The sequence below is a fragment of the Ambystoma mexicanum genome, chromosome 8 (assembly GCF_040938575.1).
Source record: "Ambystoma mexicanum isolate Mex_15411 chromosome 8, UKY_AmexF1_1, whole genome shotgun sequence".
In the NCBI taxonomy this organism is placed as follows: Eukaryota; Metazoa; Chordata; class Amphibia; order Caudata; family Ambystomatidae; genus Ambystoma; species Ambystoma mexicanum.
The window spans coordinates 1,429,996,212-1,430,018,135 of record NC_090929.1 but is presented as its reverse complement, the minus strand read 5'-3'; the positions used below and the strand labels follow the sequence as shown (position 1 = coordinate 1,430,018,135).

General features: G+C 43.4%; 1 protein-coding gene across 1 annotated transcript in view; it reads left to right on the top strand.

The window, feature by feature from the left end:
* The window catches only part of LOC138473082 (M-phase inducer phosphatase 1-A-like), a 403,086-nt gene that overhangs the window by 243,559 nt on the left and 137,603 nt on the right, over positions 1-21,924 (top strand). The window contains exon 7 of the mRNA XM_069611581.1: positions 19,346-19,417. Within this exon, the coding sequence (XP_069467682.1) occupies positions 19,346-19,417 (72 nt within the window). The remainder of the gene's footprint in view (positions 1-19,345; positions 19,418-21,924) is intronic.

The following is a 21,924-nucleotide window of genomic DNA, read 5'->3' as shown; positions in this document are numbered from 1 at the left end:
AGCGGGCATGTCCGATGTCTGCTGACATCACGGCAGACCCTGATCGGTCCAGAGGGTTGTCCGCGGAACGAATAGGGAAGTGAGTTCAGGGACCGGACCCAGATATCACACATTTTTTGGGGACCTACTTTTTGGACATATTTTTTAAAACTACTATATAGATTTACACAAAATTTACAAAATCACACTTTCAGGACCAACCCTCCACTCCTGCCGCCAATTTGGTGAAAATCCATACAGCAGTTTGGGCTGTAGGCGTGAGCAACATTTGTTTTCTATTGCATCTATGAGCAAAACCACACATTTTGGGTCCTCCCTATAACTTTGCCCCGCTGGACGAAACCTCACCAATCTGCAAATCAATCCGAGGGGGCCATATACTCATTTTGCAAAGTTTGGTGTGAATTCGGCCAGGGGAGCACAAAGTTATAAGCCGCCCAAAAAGTGCTCTTCCTATGTGTTGAGCAACTTAACCATAACTACACAGCCGCTACCACAGGCTCTCATCCACCACCACCTACACCCTCCTACTGCTGGTAAACTCTCTCTCCCTCTATAGCCCCCTCTCTGTGTCACTCTCCCTTCGCCTTATCTACCATCACCCCTTCACTCTCCTATCTCTCACACCCCTAACACTTACACACACACACAAACACACACCCACAGCTTCACTCACTCAACTTGCTACTAAATTCTCTCACATTCAACAGTGTACCTGTACTAGTATCCACCACCACCACAGACTCCTTAACGCTCCGGTCCACGTTTGGTCCTACTCTTGGTCTCTTGGTACACCTCCATGCCACCTAACCTCTCCCCCATTGGTACTGTGTCTCACCTGAATCCGTGGGCTAAATCTGTCCCTTCCTGGGGTTTGAGTCATTGTATGTCACAGCTTTAAAAAACCCTCTTAGTCCTGACACCTTCTGTGCACGTTTCTCCATGTGGACTTCCTGGCTTCTTCATCTTGGTGTTGATTCAGCATTGTGTTCCTGCTGCACCACGGTAAGTTGCATTCCTTCTGCTGTGGTAGGGGATTTCTCTGTGCGGAGCCCCTAGGGTAGTATCTTGCATGTCAGTTTCCTTCGGCAGTCCACTGTGTTCCTTTGCCGCCGTATTGTATTGTGGGACTTGCTTTCTGAAAAAACAGAGGGAACTCAGATCAGCAACAATGGTACCAATGTCAACACTCAAGGTACATTTTGGGGGTTCAGGGACTGGAGCCATGCCAACTCTCTTGCCCCAACTTTGGCATAAGGCCAGCTCTGGCTTACATGCTTTTAGTCCTCTTAGCCCAGGTTGCAAGGGATCCCTTTGCCCACTGACAGGGTTAGGGGCTTGACCCTGTCAATTGTGAACAATTGAAAATTGCAGACAAGGGACCTTTTGCACAAAAGTGCTACTGGACTTGGTCCCCTCCAGTGTGATTAGCAGTACTTTTTAAAATTAACCCTTCATGTGTTTTCATTTTTAGGGTGTGATAAGTCATACTTGAAGCTCATTTTAAGAGAAAGTGGAAATTGCACATAGGTGACGTGCTACATTTGCACTTTCATCCAATATGGTCTTCTCTCTGCAAGTTTCCTGTTTTACACGACGAAGTGCAAAAAAAGGTTCAAACATATAACATCCCCTTAACACTTTTTTGCACCTCCTATTGCCAAAAGTGTAAATTCCTCCCACAGTTAACACTTGTGTGAGGCATTTATAATGGATTCCTGTGGAAGCCACCTGCTATTGTGTTAAAAACAGGCAGATTCGATAGGATTCTATTGCTTTCACGCCAGCATGAAAATGCCTTTCCGATGTAAAAACCCTATGGTTTTTGCAGACAGAGAGAAGGGGCAGGAGGAGATGGAAATCCTGCTCCAGCTCTGCCTTAAAAAACGAGAAGAACCCTCATAGTGCAAAAATAAGTTTTAAACAGACGTAAGGCTTTTGACACCTTTTATTAGGCCATATGTTAACTCTCCGGCCGACTCAGAAATGTGCCCCACTTGTGCAAATACAAACAAATTAAAAATGAAAGACAAACTTCTCAGCATTAAATGAATGCAGATACAGATGGCAGCTCCCTTGCCTTGCCAACACAAACACACACAGGCACACACCGCGTAAAACCAAGAAGTGGTTCATGCCTCACTTTTACACTCCAGGGGACTTTGATTTCATTTGAAGTAGGAGTTGGAGCATGAGGCGGACTTAACATTTCCACAGGCCATTCCTCCACCATTAAATACCTCCTGGTTTTACACATGTATGACATGTTCACTTAGGCAAAGTGTTACACCTCCCCCTGTTGTACTAGCAATCGTTGTACAGAACCACTAAGGAGTAGATGCGAATGAAAAGTGGGGAAAAAGAATGTAAAAAATATTACCTTTGATTCTCTTGTATTGCTGGGGGCTTGAGTCTGATGCTAACAAAACAAAAAGGAGGCAAGACATACCCTCACCTATTGGTAATGCTCATGCCTTTTCCCTGTGTTTTGCATTGCACTAAGTAATTGGGGTGAGTTTGCAAGTTTCGCTGCTTTTTAAAGAATATGTTAGGAAAGTCCCAATCTCCTCTGATCTCTTCCCACCCACACCTTCTTTTACATTCATATGCAGTCGTTGTATGCTCACACAACCATCCCCTAGTATGCATACACATATAAAGAAACACACAAAGTTATTCATTTTTACTTACCAGCTCTGCTAGCCCACCCCAGGGCTCCACAACCCTGCCAGCTAATATCAAGAGGATGTCTTCACGCAGGAAGCAAATGGGGGTATTAATCTGCACCTCTCACTGAATCCTGCTTCCTGTGCAGGCCCTAGTGCCATAAAGCTAATACCCTGGAAGGACTTAGGTAGCAGGGATGCTCAGGAGAGTCACATTAGAGAAAATGTGCTTGCAATAACTCTGCCAAAAGGCCCAATGGCTCATGCAAGGCTAGCTAAGCAAAATGCCCCTGGCCTAACATTGACCCAGGCCAGTTTCTAGGGGGGTGGCAAACCAGGCAATTGCCAACGGCACAGTTGGGGGCAAGGAAAGAAGCCCACCTAGTGGTCTAGGTGAGACCTGACGTGTGGGAAGAAACCAGCATGGTGGAACCGCCGAAAGTCGAGATCAGACTGTGAGAGGCAAGGGGCAGCTAGAGAAGCTTGCCGGTGTTACCGAGGACCAGAACCCTCACAGGCCAAGTTAGAAGCTACGCAGAAGAGGACCAGGAAGGCACTGGGGAACCATCTTCCTTGTCCAGTGGGACAGAGCAGAGAAACAAAATAGAGACATATTGGGTGAGAGAGCACCCCAAAGAAATCGCAAGAGAAGGCAATGCCTGACAGGTCAGTGAAGTGAGCCTGATTAAGAGATATTATAAACCTTAGGAGAGGTTCTGGCACCCACAATTAGAGACAAGGGTCTGGGGCCCATATGTTGAGAGAATTGGAGAATTGTACATGCAGCACAATGCCTGGCTGGATAGTGATCCAAGCCTGATTAAGGAATATCATAAATCTGAGAAAGCGGTCAGCGACCGACACAAAAGTCAAGAAAAGAGCAGGGGAAAAGAGAAATATCCTTTGGCAAAAGTCAAGTATAAACCAGGGGAGAAGAGAAAATATCGTTTGGCAAAGGTCAAGAGAAGACCAGGCGAAAAGATAGAAATATTGTTTGGCAGGAGTCAAGAGAAGACTAGGGGAAAAAGAGAGAAATATCATTTGCCAAAAGTCGAGAGAAGACCAGGGGAAAAAGAGAAATATCCTTTGGCAAACGTCAAGGGAAGAAAAGAGGAGAAAAGATATGTCCTCTGGTAAAAATCAAGACATCATTGAGACTATTAAAGGCGAACCTAAGAAAGGTCTGGGGAATGGATATACGTTCCCCTCTTTTGTGGAACTGTAAAGAATCACCTGAGAAGGCCTGGTGAAGCAAGACTCCCTCTCACAAACTGCTTCCTCTTCCTCACCTGCTGTTCCTGATTTGGAATCATAAAGGTCCTCTTCCCAAGAAGCAAAAGGGGAGTCTGCCTGGGGCTGGGTGTCTTCTTTCTTTCCGACCGCCGACACTCGAAGAGATAAGGTCTGTCCCTTGAGGAAGCCACTAGATCGGCCTCTTGATACAGCTAACTGGGTGGTCCCCTGGGTGCAGCCCTCAATAGGGGGAAAAAGCCAGCAGGCACCAAAAAACCCTGGGTCTTCCGGCAGCTCCAGCTGTTCACTGGGGATGCAAATGCAATGGAAGTAGGCACAGCCGATAAGGTGCGGAATCTACAGAGGGTCCCTTTCAATGTGCAATTTGGCAGGCGTAATGGAAAGGTAGAAGCAGCAAGCACGGTAAGAGGAACAACAAGGCAGGACAGAAGGCGGACGAACGACCGGTAACAAAGAGGGGTAGGGTGCCGGTAGCAAGCGGAAATGTAGACAGAAGCAGAGCGTAGCCTAGAATCTTACCCTGAAAAGTAGTAAAGGTTTCCGACGCATCCATGAGTGGAACTGCCAGAATGATAAGTGGAATGGCACAGCACCATCTTGAAAACATCTAGAAGGGTGACGCAAGTTGGAATAGCAATGTGACAGCACATCAATGGCCGTGTCTCCAGCCATGCCCCAGCTTCCATCCTCTATGTGTCATGACACTGCCTCCCCCCAAGTGTAACTTTACAGAAAAGTCTAGTGAAGGTCAGGGGAAGAAGGATATTCTCCCATCATTTACAAACTGTCTAAAAATCATCCAGAAGGAGGGACCATCCTTCTGGAATCAGGGTGTAACCCATTCTTAAGTTTTCTTTTGAAGTGTAAGGGGCTGACCATCTTCCTAGACCTAAGAAGGGGGTCAGGAGCCCACAAAGAGAGACATGGATCTGGGATCAGTATGTTGAGAGAATTGGAGAATTGCACATGTGAGACAATGCCTGGCAGGATAGTGAACCTGTCCTAATTAAGGGACATTATTAACCTGAGAAGGGGGTCAGAGACCTACACAAACGTCAAGAAAAGACCTGCGGAAAAGAGAGAAATATCCTTTGGCAAAAGTCAAGAGAAGACCAGGGGAAAAAGAAAGAAACATCCATTGACAGAAGTCAAGAGAAGAATAGGGGAAAAAGAGAGAAATATCCTCTGGCAAAAGCCAAGCAAAGACCAGGGGAAAAAGAGTAATATCCTTTGGTAAAAGACAAGAGAAGACCAGGGGAAGAGAGAAATATATTTTGGCAAATGTCAAGAGAAGAAAATAGGAGAAAACATATATCCACTGGTAAAAAGCAAGACATTTGACTATTGAAGGAGAGCCTAAGAAAGGTCTGGGGAAGGGAGATATTTCCTCCACCTTTGTTGAACTGTAGATAATCACCTGAGAAGGCCTGGGGAAGGGAGACACCCTCCCGTCTGTGTGGAACTTTACAAAAAAGCCTAGTGAAGGCCAGGGGAACGAGGATAGTCTCCCAACATTTGCAAACTGTCTAAAAACCATCTAGAAGGAGGGAGCCATCCTTCTGGAATCAGGGTCTAACCCATTCTTTAGTTATAGGGACAAATAAGCTTTTTCCTTATTTTTCTGTTAAATAAAGGTTTATGGCAACAAGCATACCACCTGTGTGTCCCACGTGTACCTCTGCACCCTTTCAGAGAACGAAATACATGCAAGAAGAAGGCTATTATGAAAAGGGGAGGAATTAGCATCCATGTCATCTGAACACCAACAGTGTTTCTTTTACCAATCATTGCTTTCTCGTATGTGAATCCAGTTGAAACAAAAGACTACAATTCCCAACATGCATTGATCTCTAACATGAAAGGGTTTATAGTGATTAAAAAACAAAAGCTGTGACATGCTATATTTAACATGCAAAGTGCATTTCTTTCGAAACCAAACCGTCGACAATAGTCATGGGCTGGTTTCAATTGAAATGCACTTTCGCCATGTAACGTTTCAAAGTTTTGTGTATATTGGCATTACAATGCTTTTCTTTTGTAACTTTGAAACGTTACATGGAGCTGACCAGTGCTGTAATTTCAGCACTGGACAGCGCCATGTAACGTTTCAAAGTTTTAGTGTATATTGGAGGGGTGGGGGGTTCCCCCCAGCTCCCCTAACTCTAACCCAAGCCCCAACCCTAACCCATGTCAACGGCACTTTTGAATTTTTTTCAACGAAATATTCAATCGAAAGAAGGGCATTTCGGCAAAAAAAATTAGAACGTTTGCCATTCGAAACATTTACATTTGGTAAAATGACCGGATACGCATAAAAGACTAGGACTAGACGCACATCCTGAGTTGACATGGAGTCACCTTGCCAAACTATGCTCTTTACTGGAAGGCAAAAAAATGAGTAGGCAAAAAGGAATTTTGTTACCCATTATGTTTGTTGTTGCCCTTTAAGTTTTAGCAAAGGGACCAGGAGTTGGAAACATTGAAGTTTCAAGGCTGAGGGGATTCCACTTGAAGGGATTACTTCCTTTGTTTGGTGGTGGTGGTGTGTGTGTGTGTGTTTTATTTACTGTGAAAAGGCAGAAAACTATTATTGTAGCAATAGTTAATGACAAAGCCATCCGTTTTGACATGTGTGTAGTGAAAAGCGTTTCTTTCTCGCTATTGTAGGTATTGAGAGCACATGCCTATGTACCTTCATTATTTACAGCACTTGTCCAAGTTCCTATCATTTACTGGGTCTTGCCAGGCTATATTGACATACAACCTGTTACAAGTATTGTCATCATACAGTGAGGAACTTGCATCATTTTCAGGTACTCACACAAATTGCCAGTTTGTGCCATCAGACAACACCAACAAGCACAATTTATTAGGTATTTCAAATTTTTGCCATTGTACTTGCATCATATAGTTATAATATGGTGATCTTCATAGAGCTTCATGGAGATGGACCACTTCTAAGCTCTCTATTAATCCCTGTTTTTACCCCTGATGGTACTCGATTCATTGCCCTGAGAATAATAAAGGTCCTAGCCGACCCAACCAGGGTTTTAAACCTGTCGCATTAATTGCCCCATTCCCAATATAAGCATGTTAGACATGAGCTATCCAACTGACATGCAACTATTTGCCAGAAGTTAACATTACATGCACAGGAACTCACACCATTAGGCAGCTATTGCCATCAGATGGATAAGTACTCATTCAATTTTCTAGATATTATAATCCTATAGTTAGGTACTCTCACCATGTACCACGCTTGCCCTTTAACTGCTCATGCAATCACACCCTTTGACAGGTATTGTTATACTTTGTCTAGGTATTTAAATAAGACAGCACCGTGACTGCTTCACCCCTCATCCTACATGCTTTACTGGCATTCCTGTTTGTCTTGAAGTAGTGTTAATCTGTATACCCTAACTTTGCTTAAAATAGCTAGGAGCTGCCACTTTTTTCACCACCCATCTTCCCATATTCCACTGGAGTATTTGGAACGGTCTCTGAGCGCTGTGTTCACCAGCTGAAGAGAGCTATTGACTCTTGCTGGACTTTCACTTGGAGAAAGAGATTACGCAGCAGCAATAGATGCATTTTTGGCAGCAACCTATAGGAGAGTGCCCTTCATTTAGTCAATGAACATGAGCGTGGGAAAATGAATATGAACTCCTGTTTCTAATATTTGTATTTATACGTTGTCTACTTGTAAGTCAATAACATTGTATTTAAATTGCAATGACAATGATTTTGGAGAGAGAGTACCGTGCGGTTAGCAGTGGAGAAGAAACGGAGGGGAAGGCGTATTGTGGCATTTTCCCCTATGCGCATTATTGGCTAGAAACTGCTCTGCATGTATCATTGAGCAAGCCCATACTCAGAAGTCACTCGAAAGAGATGCCAGGTATTCCACCAGAGGCGTTGCTAATGGGGAATCGGGGGGCTATAGCCCCTGGTCTTTTGTTTGTAGAATGGATAGAATCTCAGGAGCTACAACCAAAAGGCTAGCTAGCCCCCAGTCCCGACAGTTCAAACATTAGCCTAGCCCCGGGTCTTTTCCAGACCTAGCAACACCCCTGTATTCCACAATATCTGCCGTCCCAGGAGCACTGTGTCAGCTGCTTTTCACTGGCCCTGCTCTCAACGCTCTTCTACAATTGGTGGCTGGACATCATCTGTTATGGATGAGCCGTTACTTAGAGGTGCTTTACTTTGTTGTAATTACTTCGAATTACGTTGTGGCTAAGTAATTGTATATAAGGGCAGCCTTGAGGCTAAGAAATGGTGGGAATTGATATACGGGTGCCGAAACAAGAAGATACATTTTGCAACTGTAATTCTTGGAGGCAGTGCTGGAAAAACTGAAGGAGAAGGGTGGAATGGTTTTAACTAAGGGGATAATACGGGCCATGGCAATGATTATTAAAGATCTGAGAAAGGTTGGTTTAATTAATTTAAGTTTTTAATGTGGAATAAAATGAATAGAATAGTGAAAGGTTTGTAACAAACTAAGTACACTAAATATAAAAAATAAAAAATAAAGTATTTAAGGGTTAGAGGGTACAAGCGGCTGGGGAGGGGTTGGGATTGGAGTGGTTGTGAAGGGAGATGGGTGTTTATGGTGGGGAAACCCCTATAAAAGAAAAAGTTCAAAAAGGAAATGAGATGCAATTACCTCAAAGTAATTTAATTTCTGTGGTAACGTAGAACCCTGGGGACAGATTATCTAACATTTGCACAATGTCTGGAAAGTGAGCAAATGCTTTGATAATATAGAATGGAGCAAACAGGTTTTGTCACAATCGTATTATCTAAAAACATTTGCACGGGGGCAAAAATAAATCATGCTTTTTCTGTACTATGCTTGCTGCATAACATAAAAAGAAATCTGTTGGCTACATTTCTTTTCATGTTACTCATCAAATGTAGTAAATAAAACAGTCTGTTTCCTTCTTGCCCGGGTGAAAACATGTTTACATAATGAAAATTTGGGCTAAATCTGTTTGCTCCGTTCCCATTTATATAAGCAATAAAATCGGTGTCAAATTAATTTGCTCCACCTTTTTTGCACCAGTGCAAAGCTTTGATAATCTGGCCCCTGGTGCGCTCTGTGCGCTAGTGCAAGCAGACCTCCTTCATTGCCGACCTCCTTTAGAGCCTCCTGCTCCCTCCATTGCCATCTGCCAACTCTGTTGCCCCCTGCTGTATTTTGAAAGGAGTACACCTGGGACAGGCAGGCCCTCCATCCCTCCCTGTCCCCTCTATTGCTGTTTACATACATAGCCAGTCGGGCTGCTCCGAGCACCGGCGCTATTCATCGATGTACAGCGCACGTTTGGAGCAGCTTGAGTGCTGCGTGTGCCGTGCCTTCGTTGCCATTTCCCCTGAATGCCCTCTCATCACCACTGGCAACCCAGTAACACCTGTGATCTCAAGACATGGATGCTTAAGACTTTTTACAAAGTGCAAAAAAATATAAAAATATACCTTTAATCAGTGGCGCAATGGCCTGTGGGCAGATTGGGCTATAGCCCCACACCCCTCCCCCCTGACATGTTGAGTTATGTTGACTTGACATGGCTTACTTACAGAGCCATGGCAGGACAGGCCAGGATAGAGGATAAACTGTACCAGCGGCTGCGCTGTTAACAATGGTCCAGCAATTACTAATGTAAAGCATTTCATTGTTAGCACCTGCATTTGTATGCATACTTTTTTAGGCAATTGAAATCATGTTGGGGTGTTGAGTAATTGCAATGGTGGAAGGGGGACAGGGGCGGACAGCTCATTCTCACAGCGGTTCTTAAGTGTGTGGTTTCAGACGTGAAGGAGTTAACTGGTTATAACATTGAAGCTGCCCTAGAATAGTTTAGTTAGAATGTGTAAAGAAGTTAGATGCTCCCACATAAGTGTGCCCTTCCCCCACAGTCTCCAAAGTTAACCCCTCTCACAACATTTGAAGGGTTAGCCCCCCAAATGTGTGTCTAGTTGCACTCCTGCCTTGAATATCTGCAATACTTGTTTCTTTCTGTTCTTCAAGTTGCTTACAATATGATAGGTTATTTATAACGCACTTAATTCCCAGAGGTTTCTAACTGCGGACTCGGGGATCGAACCTGTGTTGCTCCGTGTTGTCTTGCTTCCAAGGCGAGCATGTTGTCCCTGAACTAGCCTTCTGAGACAATAGCACAATCAGCACAAAAAACGGACTACTAGAAAAAGTAGCGACATGAATGCATGCTGCAGCATCCTTAACAACTCTGCACCTCCACTATCCTAAAATGAATTGCACCTCAGGCAGGCAGCCCTTCCATCACCGCCTGCCTCTAATCCATGGCAGACATAGCAGGTAGTCCATGCTCACACACCCAGATCTTTGTTTATAACACTGTATTCTTCATAAATCCCTGTCCTTCTGTGCATACCCTATTCCAATCCACTATAGAAGTCAAAGGGGCAAACCAAACGTTTTAACCTAAATTTAGCCATTTGTAAGCCTCTTGGCAAACCCTATTCTAAATCAACAGAAATGATATAATCCTTGGTCAATGTAAAATGACAAACCTATGCCCTAAAGTCCATCCCTGTTCTAGAACACAAATCCAACATCCAGGGTCCAGATTACAGATATTTTACACCGGTGCAAGTACAAAATTGCACGGTATTAGCACAAGAGCAAAATGTTGCCATATTTGTAAAAACATTGAGACATATTAGAAAACCATTGCACCATGGCAAGTGCAGTTTGGCATTGTATAAACACCGGAGCAAAAAATGCCCTTCTGAAAAAGGGTACATTTTCACTGCATTTTTGCACCAAGGCAAGCTTTTCCATAGTGCTAACACTGTGCAACTTTGCACTTGCAGAGGTGCAAAGTTTCTGTAATTTTGCCCCAGGTATTCCAATTAACAGAATCACTGTCTCTTTCACACCTTTTAGCTTGGTCTCTGAGCTAGTTGACTTATGACAGTGTCACAGGGCCTCATTACAAGGACGGCGGTAAGGGTTTACCGGTACCGGTAAGGGTACCAGTGCCGTTAAACCATTACTGCCTTACTACTGTTTTACCAGCCGTTAAGGACGAGACCCGCAAAGGGACCTAGGAGGTAATTACGGTACCGCAATTTGCGGTACCGTAATTACCGCCTTCCCCATTCCCATTGAGCCCTATGGGGGCAAAAATGGGAATGGGGAAGGGCCATGGTGAATGGGGAATTACCGCCCCCACACACCTTGGAATAGGGTGGTAATTCCGCCATTCACCATGGCGGACTCGGTAAAATACTGTGTAATGAGGCCAACAGTCTTGACCCCGTCAAGAGGGAGCAGGATCCCTTCCCATCTGGGGTGGAGGCGGCTTAGCAGGATGTATGCCAGAGACGATCCTGCCCTGGTGGTGGTGGGGCGAGGGAGTTGGGGGAGTACCAGTTTCTAACCCCTCTGAGCATTTATTATGCTGTAAGAATGTTGGTACCACTGTCCATTCCACCTTACCTGTCAGCCTCTTTTCTGGCCAATGTTCTTTTACATTTTTGACAGGACCAGAAACCTTTGCACCGACTCTAGCGCGAGCAGCAGCTGAGAGACATCCGTGGCGAGTCCCAACTTTCTAAATATTGATTGAGGGTGGGCACCGCTTCCCTCCATTAAAATTCTTTTCACTTTACTCAAATAATCAATGCAATACTTAATATAGTTTTTCGAAGCACATCGTGGAACAAATCCTTGGCACAAGGATATCAAATACATACAAAACAAGGTTCAAGGTTTCCCCTCCGACCCTGTGTTCGCGTTATAACCCCAATAACTAGTTGAATCAAAGATCATAACTGGTTCCAATTATTTAAATACAGTTATTCAAGTCCCTAAATCACATTCTTAAATCATATTCTCCAACTCCATGTTTAGTCACTCAGTTATTTTATTTCATCATAAAAGGCAGTGATAATCCAAAAGTGTCATAAAGCCAACGCATTTCGGAACTCATGTCCGTCTTCAGGGTAAGCACTACGTACTGTGGACATACACAATAAATGCCAAATACTGCATACCACATGTGACATTTACAATAGCTGAGACACAAAAAACAACAAAGAAACAAAAACATAAAAAATATAATAAAACACAAGGTCATCATATTCATATGTCAACAATTCCTGTTTCCAGGTATATAAATAATAAAGCCATTTACCTGCATGTGTCTAAAAAGTTGTACGTGGCTGAAACAAAATGACAAATAATAAATACATGTGTATATCTGCTGATCAGCTAAATGCCCTATCCGAAAAATAGCCATATTGTATGTAAGTTATAGCCAAAAAATAAATGTTTACCTGAGTGGGCATGTTCTGTTCTATAAATGTAAACGCCCAAACGGGGAAGCAAAAACGAGCATTTCTGATTGACGATTCTTCTTGATAGCACTGTAACCCACAGCCAAAAACGGCTCACCAGCAATTGCTGAACTAGCTCTAAACGAGTAACAGACCGTGGAGCTGCAGAGCCGCACTGACCGAACAGCTGCAACCTACCTGTTCATGTGGATGTCGCGGGCGAAGTGACGTCACGTGTACAAGCACGTTGCGATGTCACAAATCGGCCCGCTTCCCGTGCAGACAGTGTACACAGTCTGCACGGGAGATGCGGCATACATTTTAATTTACCATAGCATTTGTCCATGTTATTAAACAGCAGAGAGTCTCTAACAATGGCGACCCCCCCACCTCCCTGTTCTTATGCTCATCAAGAGCCTAATGTACTTCATTACAAATAAAAAGTATAATGCTTATGGTAGGTACGTAATAAATACCTTTCCACACTTACTGAACAAAACAATTCTTTTCAGTGGCAAATCACCACACAGTGAGCATGTGTGAACCCCGCCTTCCAAAGGTTGATCTATCCATTGCACATCCACTCGTGTGCAGGGATACACAACTCCAACAATCTCAGCAACCTTAGATTCCCTTCAACAGAACTGTGGAAAAATTAAAATGTTCCTGTTGCAAATCAATGATACAAGAGTAAATAGTCATAAGGAATTCCTCTTGGTGGGGTTATCTAGGCACCATCCAGGTAACACCTTTTAAGCATGCATTGCATAACACCTATACAGAGAGAGATCTCAAACATTACACCAATTCGTTATCACCGAAACAGACACATAACTTGTTGCTGGTAGTAGTGACTCCTTGAGAAAACATAAATATAGTTAATCTTTTCATTGATTCCGTCAGGGGCCATGGCATCCAATCTTTCGATCCAAAAGGTTTCTCTTTGATCCAGTCTGTTGGCCAAGTCCTCATGTGTGTCTCTTCTAATAATCATATCCACCACCTGAAATGGAATCTGTGAGATATCACGTCTTCTATTTAACCAATGTCGGCCCACTGCTGAATTCCTGTTCTTGGTCCTGATGCAGGGTTGATGCTCATTCCATCGTTGTTGACATTGCCTTTTAGTATACCCCACCGGGGCATTTGATGGTATAAATGACATTGCTAGTATTGCAAGACTAAAAACTGCAGATTTTAGTATATTTGCAGGTTTTGGATGGTTTATTATGTTGCCCTTAGTCACAAACCAACAGTTTGTACAGTGCAGGCATGGAAAAGTCCCTGTCCCAGCTTTCAGCAGTGGGCAGACTCTCCACCAGGCATCAAGCTTCACAGAGCTGGGGAAACAAGGCCAACTCAGCAGAGTCAAGCTATGCCAAACCGCCGATCCATGGCAAAGGACAAGACCCAGAAAGGTGGCAGGGCTTTACAGAGACTTCAAACCTTTTGCTCCTGTAACCCAACCCCTGGGGACAAGAGCAGGGAAGATTGTCCTGAGGGGGCAGGTGATACGAGAAACCAATGGGAAGGGGGAGGTGGTGAAAACGAAGATCAGCAGAGGTATACAAACCCAGAGCTCAGACAAATGGATGAGGGGTGTTTAGTTGAGGTTGAATGGAGCCTTGGTGGACTGAGAGGCCAGGCGACGGAGAGTGGAAGATTTAATGCATACTGTGGCAGTTGTGGAGCTGTTGGATGAGAGTTCAAGTATGGTATTGTGTGAAAGAGTGTGGTATCAATCTTGAGAGTGTAGTGAGTGCTGTGTGTAAGCGTGAGTGAGTAGGACAGGAAGTGGGAGAGAGGTGTGGATGAGAGTAGATGGGGGGGGCAGGTGGATAATATAAGGTTAGAGAGGTACAGAGAGAGGGGGAATGAAAGAGATAGAGAAAGAGAGCCAGGAAGTAGGGATTCCGATGAGGCTATGGCCTTTAGGCCCAAACCAGTCTAGGATAAAAACAGACAATAGGTGTTACATGTCTCTAGTTTATTTCATTGCAGCATCGTGTCGGGGAGTAGGGACGGGGTCTAGGGTGAACGCCACCCAGGAAAAGGCCTAAGGTGATACTAGATATCGCCCAGCCTACAAACATCTGAAGTGGTCAATAAAAAACACCTAAACTCCACTATTTGGTCATGGTGTTTTTGAAGCCATCTATGACACCTGATTATTCCACAACCTTTGTCATATGTGTTTAATCTTTTTGCACATTTAGACATAATCTGTTAAATGTTATTGCCATCAATCCTTTATATATATGTATGTATAGGTAATATATTTTCAGACTGTTAACTTTGAATTTCTCAGTAGCCAACACCCTGTGATCATCACTCCAATAATAGAGATGTATGTACAAAAATGTAAAATAATAAGGGAAGCTCTCATAGCAATTGCGAATCCTGATTGCAACCCAAACACATCAACCTTGAGCTTCTTTAAAGCAGATTCCGTGGCATGGTAATATTGATGCAAGGGCTACGAATCTGTTTTACCATGCATAGCAGTGTAAAGTACATTTTGTAAATTATTATTATTTGTCAGAATTACTGCAGACAGTCAGGATTGGTGCTTCACAATAGGCAGCCGTGATCTAAAAATGTTCAGCTTTGGTGCAGATGTTTTCAGCAATGCAATCTTACCTGTGAAATGAAGACATCATAGTACGTGCTTCCTCTGCGTTTTAAAACCCTGCACCCTGTGGTAGGTGAAAAGGAGGAAACAGACTATCCTGTGTCATGTTCAACTTTCTTTTATTGAAATAATAATGAACATATCTCGGTAACCTTAATCTATGGGATGCCCTACCTAACAAAACTAATCTAGGGTGCTCGTTGTCAGAAGTGAGGTCCAAACTCAATAGTCTGTCCTCTGTCAGAACAGGCCCATGCTGACCCTACCACTAAACAAAAAGGTCAGGGGAATGACTTTCTTCTCCTGGGGGATGCTTCCCAGCACAAGTTTTTCAATATGATATCTTCAAATAGTCTCTTGGTATTCCTTGAAATAGCTCCTTTAATTCCTGCAGTGGGTCTTCCCAGATCATTGGGTATTTGTTCCCTCTGTTTCTCCAAATATTTTTCTTCTTCTCAGGATGTTTAAACAAAGTCTCTCTTTCATTCGTATTCTTCTCACAGTCTTGCCATTCACTATAGTACGTATCACATATTCCTAAGTGGCTACTGCACATTGGCCACTCACTGAGACGAGTATATCTGCCCCTTGGATGGTCTTCGCTCTTCATATACTTTTACCAATCAGTGGGATGTGGATGCAGTGTCCTCGAGTGATCTTCACTCTTTGTATAGATTGCCACTCACTGGGACTAGGATGCAGGATGTCAGAGTGACCTTCACTCTTCAAATACGTTCTACAATTACTGGGACAAGTATGCAGGGTCCCAAAGGGATCGTCACTCTTTATGTCACACTCCCCAGGTCTCCCGCTCTTCCATGTACCTCTATTGAAAGGGTTCTGTGTCACCGGATCGGCATTCTCTTTCTCTTCTCCATGGTCAGTCAGGATGATTCTCCAGTTTCTCCTGTGTCCCTCTTTCGAGACTATTTATTCTTCTTTGGCGGTTTCAGCGATGGAGGGGTTCTTCTTCGGCTCTGTTCCATGCCACCACCTTCCTCCCTCCTTTGGGCTGTTGGTTAGGTATTCTACGCATGACCAGACCTCCTTAGGTCTGTTAGTGGCATATTGCCAACCCGGCATGCCAAAGGTAGAGCTTTTCTTCACTGGCCCCTCTCAAGCTACACTCCAGGAACTCTTATGGGTTTCTGCCACTCTGGTCGGGTAGCGTGCTGCTGTCCCTTCTTCTCTCTATCTGCTTTCCGAAAAACAAGGCAATGTATCCTGTGGTTTCCCAGCCTCCTTGATCCGGACGGTTTGAAACTCCCAGGTCTGACTTCCTTCATCTCTTGGCCCTCCTTTTGATGGCGTATTGCTGGGACTTTCCTGGCTTCCAGGGAAAGTCATTTATTTGTATCGCAGTCTTATTCACCATGCCTCCTGTTGGCTTCTTCGTTTCATTACTTGACAGACAAGTACTCTTCATTACTCTCATGTTCTTACCTGCCGAATTACCAGGTCGATGTTGATCTTCTGGTATTACATTACCATGACACACCCAAGAGGAATTTAGTGGTCTATAGGTTAATACTGCTGTACTGGTTTTACTGGTTTTTGGGGGATAACAGTAAGGGAGTTCCTTATGGGAAAGGGATTCCTTATCCCCAAAAGGGGAGTCTCTCCCTGTAAGGTCTTGCTTACTGCACCCCCTAAGGAAAATATTGCATAACGGACTCACCTACCAAACCACCAAACCTTGCAGGAAAGGGCTCGCCTCTTGGGAGAAGTGACTGAATCCATCAATTCGTCACAGCCCCAAGAAAATTTTACCATGAACAGAAATAAAGTTCTGCTCTGTTTTTAAGAAACTTTTCTCACAAGTTTGGACATGCCCAAACGACTGGACTACTTTAACTAGGTGTATTAAATGTTCTGAAAAAAACAACATACATTCACACTGGAGCATAACCATTGTTTCCTCGAAATGCATGCATTTTTGTAAAGCAGTGCAACATTTCCAAATGCCATGTGTCCAATATAACAGCTCAATTGCTAAGATATATAGATGTTTGATGAGATGATCGCAGCACTGCATTCCTTGCATGCCAGCTTTGTGTGTAAAACTCTAGTTATTGTTCTTTCCCCTTACTCTGCTTTCTACCATTTCACTAAGAAGATATTTATAACATTGGAAGTTCCATGCAACATTCCAACACTGCATAATATTTTTAAAACAGGGCTAAGGTGGTGAGTTCTTCCATTTTGAAGGATATGGAAGCTATGATTGTGTCTTGCAAGTCAATGGCCTCGTCAGTTGGTGTGTTTATGGGCTGGCTCTTATTGGAATAAAGCAGAATTCTTTAGCAGTCCTTTTTATGAGATCACCTGCTCAATCAATATGTGGGGATTTATTCCGTCTAAACTGAAAATGGCAAACATTATTGCATTGTAAAAAATGATGCAGCTGGGCCACGAACAACCTGCAAACATTTCCCCAATTCCAATTGTAGATACAAATAGTTGTAATCACTGAAAAATGGGACTGCTCTCTCCTTCATAAACACTCTGAAGTGTGGGTACTCTATATCCTTCCAGTTGTTTTGCACTGTAACTCCCTTGATCCATCACCACTGACTATGCTGACTAGTGTTGGTGGGGGCTGAAGTCCAAAACAGACTGGCCACAAAGCCCTTCACCTCATGTCAGTAGGTATGCCCAGCTATGCACAGAATGTGTTCCTCTTAAGCTCACAGACATCTTCCGAGGCACGGACAAAGAGTAGGAAACCATCATGGTTTTGCGGGATCTGTCTGTAGCCTTTAATATGGCAGACATTGACCTCCTACTGTCCTGCCTAGCAACTATGAAAAGATTAGGCATGGATAGCATTCAGATGATGAAATGTCTGTTGATCTATAGGACTGTGCATCTAACTTATGGATCTCAACCTCTGGGTTCCCACATGGGTCTGCACTGTCATTGGCATTATTTAATGTCTATACGATGCCTCCCTTATTCATGGAGTTAAGCAATATGAGGCCTGATTCATGGAACATTTTCCTATGGGATTGTGCGATTATAAAACACTTCTATGAATCAGGCCCATGGTCTTGACCTATAGTCATAGGTATATGATCAATAGCCTTTTTTGAGAGCAATGGGAGAGAAGGGGCAGGCACACACCTAGCAAATGGCATGAAGAATACATGTGCTGAAGCCATACTAGTCAATCCTGGGGCAATTTACAGGGTCAACCCTTTAGTCACCCCTGTTCCTCCCATGTTTGGTGAAGTCTTGCCCCATTCAAGAGCAGGTGAAGATACTAGGCTTTATAAAGACCGCTTTCAATCAGAAAGTCAAGCATGTGGTAAAAACCTAACATTGGCCATAACACTTGTATGGCGAAAAATCTTAAGTACATGTTTGATTATAAAAAAGAATCAAAATAGTAGAAATTACCTCCACACAGAAGCAGTACTCCATACAAAAATTACCACATTTATTATTGACCAGATCCCAAAGAGTATAATGGCACTTGAAAATGTGGAATAATGGAAAGGTCTGTATGTCTTGGAACCATGTGGACCTTTCCGGGCAACTGGTATTTACTGAATGCGGCAATACCTAAAAAACGTATAATCAGTCAGTCTTTGAGCTTATTGATTATCCCTTATTGATCATCCCTGAAAACCTTTTAGATCATTAGCCATATATGTTTTTGTATCTACAAAGATATTACTCTTTTATATGTGGTGTACCTAAAATATACCTTTTAAACCATTTTACAATTACACCATCACATAATAAGACCGTCTTTTAGAGCTCGCTCTTTACTAGCAACCTATAATTATGTCAAATGTTTGCACGCATTCCTTCTGATAGATAATTTTATACCCACTGAGCCTGCTTTGTATATGTACTTTTTAGCTGGATAGTTTCAAAAGGGATAATGCTTTATTAGACGAAGCCAAGAAAATGTATATTTACCTTGTACTTTCTGGGTTACAGCTGTCATTTGGTAAACATTGAACAGCCCATTTTTTGTTCTGGCGCAAATCCTGCCATGTTTTGCCAGTAACATTATTTAATGTAAGGCATTTGAGCAAAGGACTCGTCCATACAATTGGACTAACTGGTCCTCTGCTCCCATTCCTAAACTGCAACTGCAAAAACATTCCAGCCCTACACACATTCCCTCATCCAAACACACACATATGCAAATAATACATCCAAAACACGTACAAAGACTGACCAGCAAAGCGTTCCCTTTGGAGATGTAAACTGAGGTTCCCTATGGGGATCTGAAAAGGAAACCTTATTGCAGAACTGACTGTTTAACCTGCTGTGGTATAAAATGCAATTATGTTTTTGAATCCTTTTGGTGGAAAAGTATTTGAATGATCGTGCAATTTGTTAACTGTTATAGCAAGCATCACAAATGGGCTTATCCTATCTTTGATGTGCTGTTTCCTACTTGGTTCTTTCAATGCGCCTCAGTATATCATTATTTCCTCTGTTTTACCAGGTCAGGGACAGCATCCAGCAAATGACGGAGACAGATATTGAGGATGAAAATCTGATTGGGGATTTTTCCAAAGTAAGATGAAGTTTGACAACTGTGAACATACAGCATTGTATCAGTAATGGTTGCCTTTACTAGTTTTCCAATTTCAATTCAATTAATTGAATATTCGTTTTTGAAGGGGAGACTGGTTTTAGTGTGTGAAATCAAAAATGAGTTTACTTTTGGTTTGGTTATTTCGTATACTGCGTAGGGTCGTCTGCCTCAGAGATACCCCTCAAAGCGATCACACCAGGAAAGTGAACATTAATCAAATACTTTACACAATAATTAGCTCATTACCATTATTCATTATCTTATCAGATGATATACAGAAACTGTAGAAGAGTATACCATATTTATGAAATGGGGGCCAACAGGGACCTACTAACTCTTTTTAAAACCCACATCCCATCGCTGTGTACATACACTGCAAACTGTTATCCCTATTTTGTTTAAACATTTAATCTTAATTTTAAATGAGATGGCGCATTAAATGAATGTGTAAAAACGAGGCATAGTGCTTTCATGCCTCCATTTAATATGCTCCCTCATTTTGGAGCACTGACCAGACAGAGTCCACTGTGTAGTCTTCCTCAGTCTCCTGTGTGCACCTCGTTCTACAACTAGATGAGATTTTCATGCAGGTGTACACAAAATGGATTGTTATGGAATCTACCTTGGTATTGCACCTGGTCAAAACTAGGATGATTCCATTGGAATCCATTTTTAAACGTAGCCTGCAAAGCGTATTTGCAGGCAAAAGTTTACTTTTCCATAAGATGGAGTGGAAAAAGCAACGAGTAAAAGCAAATTTGCCTTGTGGACATTCAAGGCTGCACATGTCCTTATTTCTGGGGGATCGTCTGCCTCCAGAAATGCTGGGTTTCCCACTGAGGAAGCTTTGGGACTTCAGGGCGACAGCCTTGTAGATGATGCAGGACGATTTGAAGATGAAAAGTACTTGCAGTGGGAGCCAATGCAGGTTGCTGAGGGCCGGAGTAATGTGGTCGAATTTTCAAAGTCCTTTGATGCATCGTGCATGGGTGTCAGGGTAGTCACAGAAGACCTTCAACAAGGGCATTGACTCCATCCATGTGAGAGAGGACCACGGCTTGGGCAGGTAATCTGAAATTGTTTTCTGGGATGAAGGGCTTGATTTTCCACAGGAGAGAAATTTGGTACCAAACCGTTTGCGCCTTCCTTGCTATGGGCTGTTTGAAGAAGAGGTGTCTATCGATGTCAGCCTCAAGGGACTTGGTGCAGGTGGCCAACTGGGGTGTGAAGCCCTCAAGGTTCCCTTAAGTGATAGTGTGACCAGCTCACTTTCTTTAGGGGCATAAGGACCAGCTCATCTTGTGGAAGTCCAGTGATGCTATGCTTCTCAGCTCTCTGAGGTCTGGTGACTTCTCTTAGCACAATCAATTCCCTCAGCTAAGCCAGTTGGTGTAGCTGGCAAAGATTCCTTCTCCACTCTCTCTGAGTGCCCTGGGTTGTCCTCTTGTGCCCTGGAACATATTGCTTTTCTGGTAAGCCCCGCTACTGATCTGCCCTGGCCTTTCTTTGGCATCTTTCCGCATTAGCCAAAGCTTTGTGGTTCGGTATTTGGTAGTTAAGTTGCTTTGATGTGTTTTGCCCTTTGATAGATTTCAGAGTTTTACGGATGCATTAGCCTCACCTGCGTTTCCATGGTGGCCTACAAAACTTTAGAAACCCTGATGGCAATCTTGGAGTAATGCAGAAGTACCACTTTCTACTCTGGGCTCTGCATCCGTTCATCGGGGCTGTCTGGGGATTCCAGTGCCTCTCTCATACTTGGTGGCACCAACATACCTGGTCCTTTTAAACACATCAACATGTCTCCCCAGATGCGTGTTCCTGCTATTGACCATAAGTCTGGGAGATCAGCGGGGCTTAATGAGGGAAGATCATGAACTTTATCATAGCTAGTATTCTCAAGAACAATTTCTTCCAAATTTAGATGCGGGGCATGTACTAGGAGGGCAAGTCTGTGATGGGATTTGTACCCAGACAGACTGTTACAGTAGGTAGTGTAGATATTGTCTGATTGGAAAGTACAGTGATGAATCCAATGGAGTTATCACTGATTCCCCTGGTGGTAACCTCCTCTCATGTGGTCAGGATACGGCAGTCAGTACCTGATCGTGACCCTGGGAGTGGCTGTATGATGGAGGATCACATGGCAGGAGACAGCCTCCGGGGAGTTGGTATGGCTTCATTGGATGAGACATGGTATTCCCCATTTGACCATGAAGAAAATCCCTTGATACCCAATACCCTAATTGCCTATTGCCATACATCTACACCCCCTTTAGGAAAAATAGAAAAACCTTTCCCCAAAACCCTATAGGCCAAACTTCCATCGCTAGTCTAAAAAGTAAACTCCAAAACTACCTTTTCCTGTTCTAATTATACACCTTATAAAACTGGCTTATTCGGAACCGTTGAACATGATTTTCCCAGTAACCTGTATCAATCAAAATCAATGGACTCCCTTTCCCACAATCACCCAGGTACTGGGA